At 41.1% G+C, this 15,688-nt stretch overlaps 3 protein-coding genes across 3 annotated transcripts; 1 reads left to right on the top strand and 2 right to left on the bottom strand.

The window, feature by feature from the left end:
- The first annotated feature begins 247 nt into the window (after positions 1-247).
- LOC139667287 (zinc finger protein Gfi-1-like) lies at positions 248-4,558 on the top strand. The gene is made up of 6 exons (XM_071546737.1): positions 248-493; positions 2,266-2,572; positions 2,761-3,005; positions 3,205-3,330; positions 3,520-3,685; positions 4,380-4,558. The coding sequence occupies exons 2-6, from the start codon at positions 2,314-2,316 to the stop codon at positions 4,556-4,558; spliced, it is 975 nt and encodes a 324-aa protein (XP_071402838.1). The 5' UTR covers positions 248-493; positions 2,266-2,313.
- A 1,153-nt stretch (positions 4,559-5,711) lies between these two features.
- LOC139667288 (lysozyme g-like) lies at positions 5,712-7,910 on the bottom strand. Its single transcript, XM_071546738.1, has 6 exons — positions 7,734-7,910; positions 7,250-7,348; positions 6,672-6,749; positions 6,294-6,508; positions 5,999-6,149; positions 5,712-5,872 (listed from the first exon to the last, which is right to left on the bottom strand). Exons 1-6 carry the CDS (start codon positions 7,735-7,737, stop codon positions 5,736-5,738), a joined length of 684 nt encoding a protein of 227 aa, XP_071402839.1. The 5' UTR covers positions 7,738-7,910; the 3' UTR covers positions 5,712-5,735.
- Positions 7,911-10,483: 2,573 nt separating this feature from the next.
- Positions 10,484-14,751, bottom strand: LOC139667284 (lysozyme g-like). The gene is made up of 5 exons (XM_071546735.1): positions 14,648-14,751; positions 13,907-13,984; positions 13,303-13,517; positions 10,858-11,008; positions 10,484-10,724 (listed from the first exon to the last, which is right to left on the bottom strand). The coding sequence occupies exons 1-5, from the start codon at positions 14,649-14,651 to the stop codon at positions 10,588-10,590; spliced, it is 585 nt and encodes a 194-aa protein (XP_071402836.1). The 5' UTR covers positions 14,652-14,751; the 3' UTR covers positions 10,484-10,587.
- Between the last annotated feature and the right edge of the window lie 937 nt (positions 14,752-15,688).

Here is a 15,688-nt window from a genome sequence, read left to right on the forward strand (position 1 = left end):
CCCTCTTCCTCTCCAGCCTTTGTTCAGTATATTAACCTGTTGCTGTGATTTTTAGTTGTTCTCAGCTACAGTAAATCCATATTTTGGATTAAAAGAGGGAGTCATAAAAAACTACAGCTGATAAAATGAAAACTATTGCTTTAAGTTGTGGATGTGTGTTTTTTGCACTGTGACTCTGTGGCCTGCTGCTCAGCAGAGTTGGGGTTTGTGAGGAAGCGGTGTGGTCGCAGTGACTGCTGAGAGGTGCCAGAGCTGAAACACTTCCTCGTCTTCCTTATACTCATCACTCCGAGCGACGCCGTGCATCAACGGCTCAAAAGCCACCTCAGACAAGTCCGAGCGGAGATGTGACCGATGTAGGAGCTCATCCGCTTTATCGCACACTGAACCTTCATTGTCTTTTTGGAGAGAGTTTGATAGAAAACCCTAAGTTACATTCTTAGTGTGAAGTTTGTGTGCGATGTTTGGATGTACTGGAGGAATGTGAAATCTGGTAAGTTTATGCATATTTATTGCTAGAAAATATTGTCTTCACATTACTGCATAACCATAAAGTTTGTTTTATTTTATGTGTTTTTGTTAATTATTGTTTTTATCCTTGTATGATAAAAATCACTTTTGGCCTGTTTTATTTTATTTATTTTTATTTAGCCTTTATTTTACCAGGAAGTCCCATTGAGATTCAAAATCTCTTTTCCAAGGGAGACCTGGCCAGGAAATAGCAACAGGGATTACATGATAAAACATACAAAACAGTGAAAAAAAAAAAAGAAAAATATTAAGATCAGAAACAGGAGCACACATCTTGATAAGACTGTGGAAAATTTGTTTGAACTGATTTAGGGGAATAAAACGGTCGAGCTGGAGCTTTGACTGGAGGTTGTTGCAGGACCAGGGGGCAAAAAAATCAAATGACTTTTCACCAACAACAGTTCTGATTGTGGGAACTTGAAGAAGAATGCAGGATTGTGATCTTAGACTGTAGGCATTACTGGCTAATTGGAGTGTGGTCATATAAGAAGCCATTATCAGTAAACTGCCCTTTTATTTGACCACACTCCAATTTGCCAGCAATGCCTACAGTCTAACATAGATTATGCCCCAAACTTTGAAAGAAATGTAGATAATATTAGATAGAGTGATATAGAGAGAGATAAGATAAAATATGCTGTTTTGAGTTATACTTTGCATTCAAGAAAATATGACTTCAAGAAAGTCATATTGAATTCCAATTACCTACTGAATGCAGTTATCTCCACTGTATGAATTGTTGTCATAAGGACATACATTATGTAATTATTCCAAAGCTGCAAAATCCAAATTGCAAAGTTGTGGCTAGCTTTGTGCTCTCCTATCTTTCTCTTCAATAGTTTATGTTATTTTAAACTAAAATGGGGGAAGCACAAAATATGCAAATGGCCTGTTAAATATCTCTATTAAATATAGGTCAGTCCAAGGGAAGCATTATGATCTCTTAAAGTGAATTGAACAGGAGAATTATGTATGAGCAATTACTAAAGTGATCTGAAATTGTATCACAGCTCCTTTGCTCTCCTCTAAATATCCTCCAATTAAACTATACTGTAATTATATATGGTGTATTTGACAGTGGGGGAAAAAATCACTGAGCTGGCATGTGATCATTACATTGTTATCAACACTTTATCAGCACACTAACATGTTTATTCTTACTGATGATTACATAGCTCTACGTGTTGCACTTGACTGACTTTGTAGAATAGATTTTTCGGCAACAGTAGCAGTGTCTATGATGTTACCCTAGGATTTGTGCAGTTTTAAGTACAAACCAATACTATTAAATGTATGGTTCTGCTGCCCTCTCTTGGGTAACACTTATAATTTGTGTGACCCCTTTGCTACAGCTCCCTTACAGTTTCAGTAATTACATGTAATTACACAGTATCACATAATAAAACACTGAGTAAAAAAAAAAACTACTAATACTGCAGACAGAAACTGAACACTTGTTTTCTCTCTGTTTGCAACATCCAACCATATACAATTATCTAACCACAGATCCAATCAGGAACAAGTGAATGATGGGTCTATTTGTAACGATACAAATTGTGCCAAGCTGTATCAAACTGTGATTTAATAACAGAAGAGGGACGTCTAGGTCTGCAGAAGTCTATAAATCCACTGATTATGTGTTAAATGACAGATTCCTACAGATGAACCAACGTAGCTGGACATTTGAACGGCATCACAAACACTGACAGTCGCTGAAATTATTTCATCCCGCAGATATCTTTGATTTACCTGAGTCCACCGGTGCTTCCTCCCTCCTGAATCATGCCTCGTTCGTTCCTGGTGAAGCGAGGAGGGCTGCACCACCTCCGGCCCACAGCGAGCAGCCCCTGCCCGAGAACTACCCTGGTGACCTTCAGCCAACTAGAAAAAAATAAGGGGTCCTGGGATACATCCTTGGTATACTCCTCAACAAAAACACAGGATAATAATCACACAGTGATCGATACATCGTCACAGCAGTATATTCCTGCTGCCTTCCACTCTGATGGTCACCTTCAGCCGTTCTGTCCCAGATCTTATGGTAAGGGTCCCAACTTTCTTGTCACTTGCCACTGTGAAACTATCAACTGAAAAGGCAGATGTACTATAAAAAATAATCTCAGCAAATACTAGATCATGTATAATAAAGTAAAATAAAGTATATCAGTCTAAGTTTGAGAAGAGCATGCATAAAAAACAGCCAGTCAACCTGTTTCTCTTTCTTTTTAGACTCTAGAGCTGCTGACCCCTGCAGCCCTACCAATTTAAATGCGTCCGGCCCTGTTGAGAAAGCCGGAACCCCCCCTCTCTCGCCAGTGGGATGGTCCAAGCCTGCTGTGAGCTCAGGATACGGAGAGGAACTCTCAGCGGGATTGGGAGAGTTGATTCAGCGCCCATGGGTCCTGAGGGAGGCCAAGAGCAGTGGCTGCTCTAAGATCAGTGCTCCTGGGGAAGAGTGTCCATTCTGCTGCAAAGTATGGCATCATTCTATGCAGATGACACGTGTCTTATAAATAAAGACAGACTGGCAAACAACTGGCACTGTATCACTCGTAAAGATAGTCTTCAGGATAGAGATGCAGTTGCACTTCATAAGTAATATTTGCCTCAAAGAAAAACACTTGAAAGGAAAGCTTGTAGCAGATACCAATGTGATTTCCCTCGTCTTTGCAGATGTTTTCATCTCTGTCCAGTCTCAAGTCTCACATCCGCAAGGTTCATGGAAGCAGAGAACCCATGCAAGCAGCACACACCAAGACCAGCAGGACGGACACTGAGCAGCCACCCTGCAGGGGCAAGGTCAGCATCACACCTCTTTTTATATGAAACCGCAATTGCGCACAATGTATTTTCCTATTTGGCTCAAGTGAATTTCACACAGCTCCGCACAAGCTACTGTAGAGCTTGCGGCACCGGTAGGTCGATGACAAAAGATCCAAACAGATATGAAATCCTCACAATGCCAAAACCACGGTGCCTGTGTTTCAGGAGAGGACGTTTGGCTGCAAGGTGTGCGGGAAAGCGTTCAAGCGCTCCTCCACCCTCTCCACTCATCTGCTCATACACTCGGACACCAGGCCTTACCCCTGCCAGTATTGTGGCAAGAGGTTCCACCAGAAGTCTGACATGAAGAAACACACCTTCATACACACCGGTGAGTCTCTGTATGCTGCTTGGTGGTTCTGGGACGTTAGAATGTGGTATTGAGCGTTTCGCAGGTGTCAGCTAATGACTAATTCAGCTCAACACCTGTGATGGAAGGGGCCAGCTTGACATCTGCTGGATGACAACCTTGCAACCCCAAAATGTCAACTTTTCAGGAACTAGGACAAACAGGCTTGTGTTGTGCTTGATCTCCATGCGTTTTTGAGTTTATCCAATGGGGTTTTGAAAGGGTTTCATAAGACTAAGGGTTATAGAATTGTCTCATCCCATAGAGGAGCATGTAGTCCTTCAAATGGAGTTAAAACATGAAACAAAAAATTGGAGTTGCAAGGTTTTCACATGACAACAGTATGATGTAACTCTTCATCCTAGATTGTGGCATATGAGATAATGTGTCCGATCCTTTGTATCGGTACAAAGATATTCATTGTTGGCCTTAGGAGTCTTTTTAAGACCTGAAAAGTTTGTGCTGTGTGACGAATCTGGTTGAGTATCACACTAATTCCAGGAGATCATGCTGTATGTATGTATACGTCTGTATCTGTAACTCTAGCTATATGCATTAAGACTACTGTACCTACTGAGTCTATCACTTGAAAAGCAAAGCCATGGTAAATCTATTGACTTTGACCGTCTTGAGTTTTCCAATGATTCCTCACACCCCTTCTGTGTTTCCGTGCCAGGTGAGAAGCCCCACGTGTGCCAGGTTTGCGGTAAGGCCTTCAGCCAGAGCTCCAACCTCATCACCCACAGCCGTAAGCACAGGGAGACCCGGCCCTACCGCTGCCCTCAATGCCTCTACGGCTTCCAGCGCAAAGTGGACCTGAGGCAGCACCAGGAGCACCACTGCACTTACCGCTGACGTTTACCACAGCCGAGTCAAGATGGGCCTTTTCCAATAACAGGATGATCAGGATACAAAACTGCTAGTTGCTTTTTACCAGGGAAATCAGCTGAAATAAACTCTCTTCAAAGGTGTTCAGGGTCATGAACAATCATCGCCAAAGCACCTAATCCCTGTATTGTATAAGCACAACTATCTTTTAGGACTTTGGAGGGCAGCCTTTACGAAATGGTAGAACCCTTGGACCAATTAACAGTGACTGAGCTGGCCAGGGAAAGGGGGGGGGATATATCTGTTAGATACAGAAAGCATTGTTTGGGACTGATTCATCAACTTTGCACCAAAAACTTGGCTCTCTTGGCTTGTCATAATGTTTACCACATCCACCAACAGATTTGGTTGTAAGCATTGCACAATGTCTGATAGGTACACAGCATTATGATCTCAGATTTTATGTTGCATGCTAAAAGTAGTGTTACTGTCTATGAGTAAAACACATTTCGAGCTAATCTCTAATTAAATTGAAAGCTTACTTGAAAAAGGCTAAAAAAACAACAACCATATAGTTCATACATTTTTTTTTAATTAATAGAAAAATAAACCTGGTCAGGAGCTGTGACAACTGACCAGTGACATGATGGAGTTCTTAAAATAATTAGTGGCAATGCTGAAGAGTATAGCCAATGTATCCAGTTTACAAGAAATGTACGAGTTTTCCAGGAATTGCTCTTATCTCACTCCCACATGACTTGTCCACATGTTCTGTAGAGCTGTGAGAAACTGAAGGTAGAATTCCACAGTTTAACTGCAGATGAACTTTCACTTTCCCTGCATAGTACACAGAGTAACTTAATCAAAGATTGTATAAATATAGCCTATAGCATGGTGTGGGACACTGCTATCACTATCAATTGATGTGTATCTGTTTCAGTTTGGAATTTACAATCCTGTACTCTTTGCTCTGCTACTCCATCTCAGTGCAGTTAATAGTGAAAATGATGCCTTTTTATCAATGCTCATCACTTATTTTTCAGCAAAGGAACAGAGTAACAGTCTGCACAGAGCCCAATAAATCAGGAAAGCCTGTGGTTTGCATTATGTTTATTCAGCTTAGGTTTTGAGATATTACAAGCATTAAACAACAATGTTTCCTTCATGATTTTTAGGAGATACAGAACTTGTTCAGCTTCAGATTTCAAAAACCACCTTTAGTTTTGTACCACTGAGCTCTGGCAACAACATCATTGGAATAGTCTCCACCTGTAGTGTTGGCGTCCACTTGATCATAGGAGTGGACATTCCCATCTCCCATGTTGTAGGCTGCTATCCCTCCTACAGAGACAAACACAAATCAGACACCATGTCACAACAGCGCAATTTAGCACTTAGAATTCCTTAGAATGCAAAAACAAAGTGTGAAGGGAGTCTGTAAAGTCTTAAAATCTCAGTAAAACAAACCTTTCAGCTGCTCATCCTTGTCCCAATCAGGAAATTTCCTCTGGATCCGTCTGATGAAATGAGTCAAGATGTCGGTGGCTTGGCTGAGGTGTTCCTCACTGTCCCATGAGCCCTCTGGAGTGTGTCCACCTCCGTTTGGATTCACATCAACCTATGGAAACATTATTTCATAGATATCAGATGAACATATATCTGCTAGGTGACTTTAACATCCGGTCAGAGACTACCAGTGTTGTATTGTAATGTGAGGCACTACTAAGAAGATGTGACCAAAACAAGAGAATATTGTTAAAACCTGCATCAGTCCAAAGCCATTATATGCTCGTCTCCACGGGTCCCAGTCCCCCCAGCCGTTCTGGAGTGTATTTCCAGCCCTGGATTCTCTGGAGATGATGGCTGCAATCAGAGCTGGATCAATTCCCTTATTTAGTCCCACGCTGCTGATCTTGGACCTATACCTGTTCATTCTTCCCAGATCAGTCTCTGCCATAGTATGTGATGCGCTCTCACCTTTAGAAAGTAATCGAAAAGAGAGAAGTAATGTGGCCCAAGTGCAACTAACATCAATTTGCAATTAAGTCGTTAGGAAAATGACGGTATAAATTAAGCTCCATGCAGGTCTGCTGGTCACATAATCTCCTGGTGTTCAGTGTTTCTCTACTGCAGCATTTACCTTCGTATCCCAGATTGTCCTGCTGAGCTGTTTGCCATGAGGCACCACTAGTTTCAACCGCCATGATGTCTCCATAACCTAGAAATGTTCAGTTTGTTGTTTGTTAAATTCCATCTTCATCTGCACATAAAAATGAACACAATGAGCCTCTATGAGGACTTGAAGGGGTTTTCCAAACAGTTATTAAATTACAAAGGTCACAGAACTCTAGTAATACTACAATACATTTTAGAAGGATACTACTGAAATATAACAGCAAAATTATAAACTATATATAATATCCTATAAGAATATTATGAGAATATGTTAGTGATACCCAGGGACAGACTGGGAATAAAAAAAATAGCCCCTGGACACCATCATTTCAGGCTGCCCAGAATCCAAAGTGGGCCTACGGGACAAATATACTTTAAACTGTAACAAAAATAAATAAATATTTGAAAGAGTTGACAGCTGATCATACAGTAGGTCAGGAGGTGAAAGGAGGGGCGGGGCCTGGTGGATCGGAGTCATACCAAAACAGTCAGGGCAGGGGAGAGGGAGGCTGGCAGATGTTAAGGATTTTTAGGTAGACATACGTTTGAAGGTTATAGATAGGCTATGTGGCATCCATATGTTCGGCCCAGGGAATATAGGAACCCCGGTGCTCCAGGTGGACAGTCCGCTGTTGGTGAGACCTTGGGATATATCATAAATCACGATAAGGTCGCGAGCAAACAACCACAAGCACACTAAAGGAATACAAAAAATAATGATTGTATACCACCATGTTCGATACGGTCATTACAAACACACTACCGAGTAGATAGACACACGTGGGCATAGGCTATCATAGTGATACCGCTGGAGATAAATACTAAAACCATACGATAAATAAACTCCATAAGGAATATTATAAACACACTAAAAAGTTCCTATAGGTTATTAGAGGCATATTGTAGTGATTTTACGTTAGGCTATAGTCTTAGTAGCGCCTGTGTATTTCCAGGAGTCTCTCCTGCAGATGAAAACCGTTTGCCCAGCACTATCCCACATTAGTATAAACAACAAGAGAGTCCTCACCCATGTTTCAGTCTTCTCTTCCCCTTGAAACCGGAAAAGTTAACACTGACAGACTAGCACAGACCAGCCGAGTGCCCGCTTTTTATTGCCCACTTGTGTATGTGCTATAGTTACTTTCTGTTTCATATCGACTACGGCGCGTCCAGCACTTCCAATCAGATGTCCTGTTTTGTCCCTGCAGAGTTGTTACAGCTGCCGGTGGTCGTGGAGGGTGGAGACAGTTATATAAACCAGCTGATTTACAAGAAGTAGCCACACTAACCGGTAGCCGAACGGCACTCTAACACTGAAGCAAAGCCATTCGTTTAGGTCTGCTCAGGACATATCAGACTGTAAAGCAGGCACAACTAAGTTACAATAACTGTAAGAAAATGAGACTTAAGTGTTGCATATATTTCAGTTAATTGAACTCAGATAAACTGTGGGAACTGGGAAGCTCCTCTCCTTGTGAGAAATGGTTTCAGGGGATTCTCACAACAGTGTGGAAAGCAGTCTATACAGATGTTCTGTCTGGGTTAGGGTTAAAAGGTTAAAAGGTCAGGGTCATAGTCTGTAGAGAGGCAGCAAATGGGAACGTGACACTTTGTTGAACATCTTCTTTGTCACCTGATAGTTGAGTAGCATTGGACTATCCAAACAAAATGTTACCTGTTTTTTTTCCATTTCACATTTCTCTACAATTCAAATTCCTTGTGGAAGTGTTTTGCTTGCTAGATGATTAATTTCAAGCTCCCTGGTTTCCAGATAAGAGAAGCTGTCATTTCCTAATTTTATAACATTAGATTGTTTGATTTAAGTTTGCATATTATTTGTTATAGGATTCTTCTCTCTTACAACTCTAGCTCTAAGAAGGTTTAAGGACCTTGTGAAAAACAAGCTTGTATTGCATCTGAGCACATCAGTGTGCAAGTGAGCACTTCTCCAAACTGAACAGATGTGTATTTTCACTTTTTAATGATTAGATTTTGGCAATGACCATTAACAGTAGAACTCTCCCTGCTAATCCTAATTTACTTTTTTTTTTTTTCTTTTTTTTTTTTTACTGATTTACTAACCTGATCAGCCCAGCATGAGGATGTTTCATACTGGTCCAGATGAACCAAAATGGAAGTGAGGATTTTGTTTTCCCCCCTCAGGTCAATATGCCACACACACTATACAGAGCTGCCAAAAGTAAATAGACATTCTTCATCGCTTGCTGTTAGAGAATTTCTGAACTTTGACAGCGTGCTTGCTGTGACTCACTTGAACCCAGACTCTGGTGCCCCCCTTCTATAGGAGCAACTGTGCCACTGAAATGGGTTCAACTGACAAACTTCCACATTGACTGGTGCAAGGTTGCTGTTTGAGAATTTCTTTGTATATTTTTGGCAGCCCTGTATATATGGCATCTTGCACAGGCTTATTCATCATAAATGCTATATTCATCAATATGTTCTGTGAGTATTCCAGGAATTGCTCCTATCTCATTCCCACATGACTTGTTCTGTAGAGCTGTGAGAAACTGAAGGTAGAATTCCACAGTTTAACTGCAGATGAACTTTCACTTTCCCTGCATAGTACACAGAGTAACTTAATCAAACATTGTATAAATATAGCCTATAGCAGTGGTTCCCAAACTTTTTAAAGTCTTGTACCCCCTCAAACATTCAACCTCCTGCTGTGTACCCCCTCTATCTCCACAGACGGCCAACTCTCATATGTTACATTTTGCCATGTTTGTAAGCCTGCTACAAAAAGGAAGTGCTGTAAAACTTCAATTAATAGCCCAGGCTTTTATTTGCTTCAAACACTGAACTCAACTGGCCTATATTTGGGACAGGCTCTATATGGGACAGGCCTTTAATTCCTTTCACACAAAACTCTTGCTCTGCAAAGATGGGAAATACTATCAAATTGTTTATTTAAACCACTATGAATATTACTTGTATAAATATTAGGCTATCGAATAACACATCAATTACGAATCATTCATTTGATCTCGCTCCGAGAGAGAGAGAGAGAGAGAGAAGCGGTGGTCGAGCGAGCTAGAAAGTGAATGAAGAGAGGGAGCGGTGGTAGCGAGTAAGGTGAATCAGAGAAATAAAACTTTATTTGCTGCTTGTTTCACAGCGGTTACGTTCTAAAGCACAGAGAGAGAGAGAGAGAGAGAGAGAGCGAGAGCCCGTATCAAAATACCGGTAGCCTACCATAGAAAGGATGAAACCCGAAAAAAGAAGATCAACGGAGAAATGTCTTGCTGCTGCTTCTCCTGAGTTTTGTTCAGCAAATTTGACAACTGACAGCTTGAATTTCAGATCGTAGCCTACTTTTTTCTCTGTGCCGCCATGGAGATCAGTAAATGTGACTGACGTTTGAGTGCAAGTAAAAAAAATAATAATAAGCTTCGCAGCTTCAGTGGCAACCGGCTTCTAATTGAGACCGGCCTTTATTTGTCAAAACCTCACCACACCACACCTGGCCAGTAAAAGGGACTCGGCGTTTAATTGGGGTCTTCGCAGAATGCGAAGACCCCAATGGGGTAAAAAAAACACTGCTTAAGATCATGCGACTGCCGACTGTTCATTACTGTGACTGAAGTGTTTTTTTTTAAGTGTGGATTTATTTTGGACACAGAGAGGGTACTACAGATTTTTTTTGGCGTACCCCCGATGTAACTGCGAGTAGCCTACCCCTGGGGCTACCGTACCCCACTTTGGGAATAGCTGGCCTATAGCATGGAGCCCAAGAAATCAGGAAAGCCTGTGGTTTGCATTATGTTTATTCAGCTGAAGTTTTGAGATATTACAAACATTAAACAACAATGTTTCCTTCATGAGATATGGGAGATACAGAACTTGTTCAGCTTCAGATTTCAAAAACCACCTTTAGTTTTGTACCACTGAGCTCTGGCAACAACATCATTGGAATAGTCTCCACCTGTAGTGTTGGCGTCCACTTGAGCATAGGAGTGGACATTCCCATCTCCCATGTTGTAGGCTGCTATCCCTCCTACAGAGACAAACACAAATCAGACACCATGTCACAACAGCATAATTTAGCACTTAGAATTCCTTAGAATGCAAAAACAAAGTGTGAAGGGAGTCTGAACTCATGCACGTCTTAAAGATTCAGTAAAACAAACCTTTCAGCTGCTTGTCCTTGTCCCACGCAGGAAATTTCCTCTGGATCCGTCCGATGAAATGAGTCAAGATGTCGGTGGCTTGGCTGAGGTGTTCCTCACTGTCCCATGAGCCCTCTGGAGTGTGTCCACCTCCGTTTGGATTCACATCAACCTATGGAAACAATATTTCATAGATATCAGATGAACATATATCTGCTAGGTGACTTTAACATCCGGTCAGAGAAATTGCAATCTCTGGCCTTCCTTAACTTTTTATTGTCTTTTGACCTTCTCAATCTCCTCCAATCTCCTCCAATTCACAAGGCAGGGAACCTGCTTGACCTTACCTTCACCAGATCCTCCAACCCTACCGTCACCCCTCTTCCAGTATCGGACCATCACTTTATATCCTTCTCCCTTCCCATCTCATCCTCCCCCTCGTACTCAGCGTCCGCTCGCCACCACCCGGCACAACCTAAAACCTCTCTCACCTACCTCGCTCTCTTCTGCTATTCTTTCCACGCTTCCCTCGGCTGAGCATTTCTCTCTCCTCTATTCTTCCCTCTCTCCTCCTCTCTAGACTCTCTCTGCCCACTCACCACTAGACCACCATGTAACAACGCATTATGTAATAACGCCACATTATGTAATAACTCGACAAAATGTAATACATTTTCACTTCATTATGTAATAACACCCGCATTTTGTAATAACCTGACGCATTTTGTAATACACAGCCTGAACGCAATATGTAATAAATTTCCCCGCATTTTGTAATAAATTATTACATATTGCGGTGGTTATTACAAAATGTGGGATTTGCACTATTTTATGATAAAAATGTAATAATCCAGTGCATTATGTAATAACCAAACAAAATGGATGTCTTCATCTGTACACATGTTATATTTTTAACAATTACGCTAAATTAAACTTCCCAAATATTAAATTAGACCGGCGTTATAGTTGACTCTGATCTTAGTCTAAATAGCCACATAAAAGCAGTAACAAGATCAGCTTTTATCATCTTACAAATACAGCCAAACTCAGGGACTTCATGTCAAAAGCTGACCTGGGACCGCAATATGTAATAATTTATTACAAAATGCAGGGAAATTTATTACATATTGCGTTCAAGCTGTGTATTACTAAATGCAGCAGATTATTACAAAATGCGGGTGTTATTACATAATGAAGTGAAAATGTATTACATTTTGTTGAGTTATTACATAATGCAGTGTTATTACATAATGCGTTGTTACACACCTCAATCCTCTCCACCAGCTCCTTGGCTATCTCTAACCTTTTGTTCCTGTTTAAAGACTGCCAGAGTCAAGCCTCTACTTAAGAAACCTTCCCTTGACCCTGCTGCTATCCAGAACTACAGACCTGTATCTCTTCTCTACATTCTATCCAAAACCCTTGAGCGAGCAGTTTCCAATCAACTCTCTATCTCTCTCAGAACGACCTCCTGGACCCTCTTCAATGCGGTTTCAAGGCTTCTCACTCTACCAAGACTGCACTCCTTGCTGTCACGGAGGCTCTCCACACTGCCAGGGCTTCATCCCTCTCCTCTGTCCTTGTCCTCCTTGACTTGTCTGCTGCTTTTGATACAGTTACAGTTGATACAGTGGCTCACACCAGGTCTCATGGAGAGGATCTCTGTCAAGACCATGCACTCTTAACACTAGTGTCCCTCAAGGCTCAGTCCTGGGGCCCCTGCTGTTCTTCCTGGACACTAAATGCCCCGGTCATGTGATCTCCTCTCATGACTTCTCCTATCACTGCTTTGCTGATGACACTCAACTCTATCTCTCTGCAGGCGCATCTTCGCATGTTTTAAAGACATTAATGCTTGGATGTCTGTGCACCACCGCAAGCTCAATGTTAACAAGACGGAGCTACTTTTTCTCCCTGGGAAAGATTGCCCTCACACAGACCTCTCCATTACCATTACCATTGTTGCCCTCTCTGACTGCCAAGAACCTCGGGGTGATCCTGGACAACCAGCTGTCCTGCTCTGCCTACATTGCAGCGACAACCCGCTCCTGTAGGTTTTCCCTCCACAACATCCTCAGAATACACCCGTTCCTTACAAGGGAAGCGAGGCAACTCCTGGTCTAGGCACTTGTCATCTCCCACCTAGACAACTGCAACGCTCCTCTGGCTGGGCTACCCACATCTGCCATCAGACCTCTACAGAGCATTCAGGACGCTGCAGCCCGTCTGGTGTTCAACCAACCAAAATTCACTCCCCTCTTCCGGTCACTTCACTGGCTTCTCAGCTCTGCTTGCATCAAATTTAAGACATTGGCACTCACCTAAAATGTACTTATTGTAAGTCGCTATGGACAAAAGTGTCTGCTAAATGACATAATGTAATGTAATGTAACATCACCAGTGTCGTATTGCAACATGAGGCACTACTAAGAAGATGTGAGCGAAACAAGAGAATATTGTTAAAACCTGCATCAGTCCAAAGCCATTATATGCTTTTCTCTGCGGGTCCCAGTCCCCCCAGCCGTTCTTGAGTGTATTTCCAGCCCTGGATTCTCTGGAGATGATGGCTGCAATCAGAGCTGGATCAATACCCTTCTTTCGTCCCACGTTGTTGATCTTGGACCTATACCTGTTCATTCTTCCCAGATCAGTCTCTGCCATAGTATGTGATGCGCTCACACCTTTAGAAAGTAATCGAAAAGAGAGAAGTAATATGTCCCAAGTGCAACTAACATCAATTTGCAATGAAGTTGTTAGGAAAATGATGGTATAAGTTAACTAGGGCTGCACTTAATGATTATTTTCATTATCGATTAATCTATCGATTCATTTTCTCGATTAATTGATTAATAAAAAAAAACAAAGCAAGCAAATCTTATCATTTGTTAAGCTGTAACCAGCAAATGTTTGGTATTTTTACTTGATAAATGACTAAAACGGTGAATTGATTATCAAAATAATAATCAATTGACTTTCTGTTGATTGACTATTTGATTAATCAACTAAGCAGGTCTGCTGGTCAGATAAACTCATCTCCTGGTGTTCAGTGTTTCTCTACTGCAGCATTTACCTTCGTATCCCAGTTTGTCCTGCTGAGCTGTTTGCCATGAGGCACCACTAGTTTCAACCGCCATGATGTCTCCATAACCTAGAAATGTTCAGTTTGTTGTTTGTTAAATTCATCTTCATCTGCACATAAAAATGAACACAATGAGCCTCTATGAGGACTTGGTTTTCCAAACAATTACAACATGAAATTCCAAAGCTCACAGTACTATAGTAATCCTATAATACATTTTAGAAGGATACTATTCTAATACAAGAGCAAAATTATATAATATCCTACTTATAATAATGTTATTATGAGAATGTTTTAATGATACCTTGGGAGATACCGTTAAACATGATAAGGTCACTATAAACTCACTACTGGCACCCACAGGCGTACTGTAAGTCCATAGAAATTATCATAGGAATCTCACAGTGACACCATAGGAGCTAAAAAAATAAATAAAAAAAATACCATAATGTAGATACAGTCATGACAAACACACTACTGAGCGCTATAGACACACTCCCTATCGGGATATCATAGTGATACCATAAGAGATACAAATACCAAAACCATACGATAAAGAAACTCAATACTGAGTATTCTACAGTACCCTATAGGAATATTACAGGAATATTATAGTTATTTTTCGTTAGGCTATAGTCTTGGTAGTGCCTGTGTTTTTCCAGGAGTCTTGCAGCGTGTTCACAGATGAAAAGCGTTTTCCTAGCGCTATCCAATATTAGTAAACATCCTCACCCATTGTTTTGTCTTCTCCTGTTATGGTCCCCTTGAAATCGGAAAACTTGGCACTGACAGACTAACAACGAACAGCCGTGTGCCCGCTTTTAATTGCAGACTTGTGTTCGTTTCAGTTTCATATTGACTTCCAATCAGATTTCTTCTTTTGTCCCGTTTTGTCCCTACAGAGGGCTTCCTTCCTCAGGCCTGTCGAGGAGGGTGGAAACACATAAACCAGCTGATTTACAAGAAATAGCCACACTGATTGTAATAGGTAACGGCACTCTTGCTGCTAGAAACAATGAAGCAAAGCCATTTATTTAGGTCTGCTCAGCACATAGCTACAAACCAGGTAAACCAAAACGACAACGATTGCACCTGCAAGAAAATGAGAGTGAAGTGTTGCATAATTATTATTCCACAACATTTCAGTAATTTGCTATATTTATCAGTGATGCTGTGAAAATGATATATTTTTTTATATATATATATATAAAAAAAAAAAAAAAAAACAGTTATTTTTTTATTGCTTTATTTTATTTTATTTTGCTGGCTTGACACTGGTGCAATGAGCTAGCCTACATCCAGGTCTGGGGACGCCCTCCCTCTGCACAGCCCAACGTCAAGGAACATCTGGCAAAGTGGCAGTTCAAGAGATGCTGTCTGCAATCAAAATAAAACTATATCAATCAGTCAATCAATCAATCAATCAAAATCACCAATAATAATTCACACCTACAACTAAGGTTAAAGTATAATAGTAGTAGTAAAGCCTAACTGAAGTCATTCTGTTGCCTAATATTTTGTCATTCGGCTGCTGTGTGGAATCTACGTGCAAAGTATGGTATATGACATGACATGTATATGATGGTATGTAGAAGCCCTTTGAGACTTGACTGTGATAAAGGGCTATCTAAATAAACATGACTTGACTTCAAACACCTACTTTTTTCATAGCAATATTACCTTTAGCTCATAGTATAGGCCTAAGTGTTGTATCCCCGAGTACTACTTGTTCAAACCCCAAAGACGCACCATAATATTGCATTTTCAGTATTC

The sequence above is a fragment of the Centroberyx affinis genome, unplaced genomic scaffold (assembly GCF_046629955.1).
Source record: "Centroberyx affinis isolate AG114_WGS23_722 - 3 ecotype Tasmania unplaced genomic scaffold, CSIRO-AGI_Caff_v1 ptg005424l_1, whole genome shotgun sequence".
Classification (NCBI taxonomy): Eukaryota; Metazoa; Chordata; class Actinopteri; order Beryciformes; family Berycidae; genus Centroberyx; species Centroberyx affinis.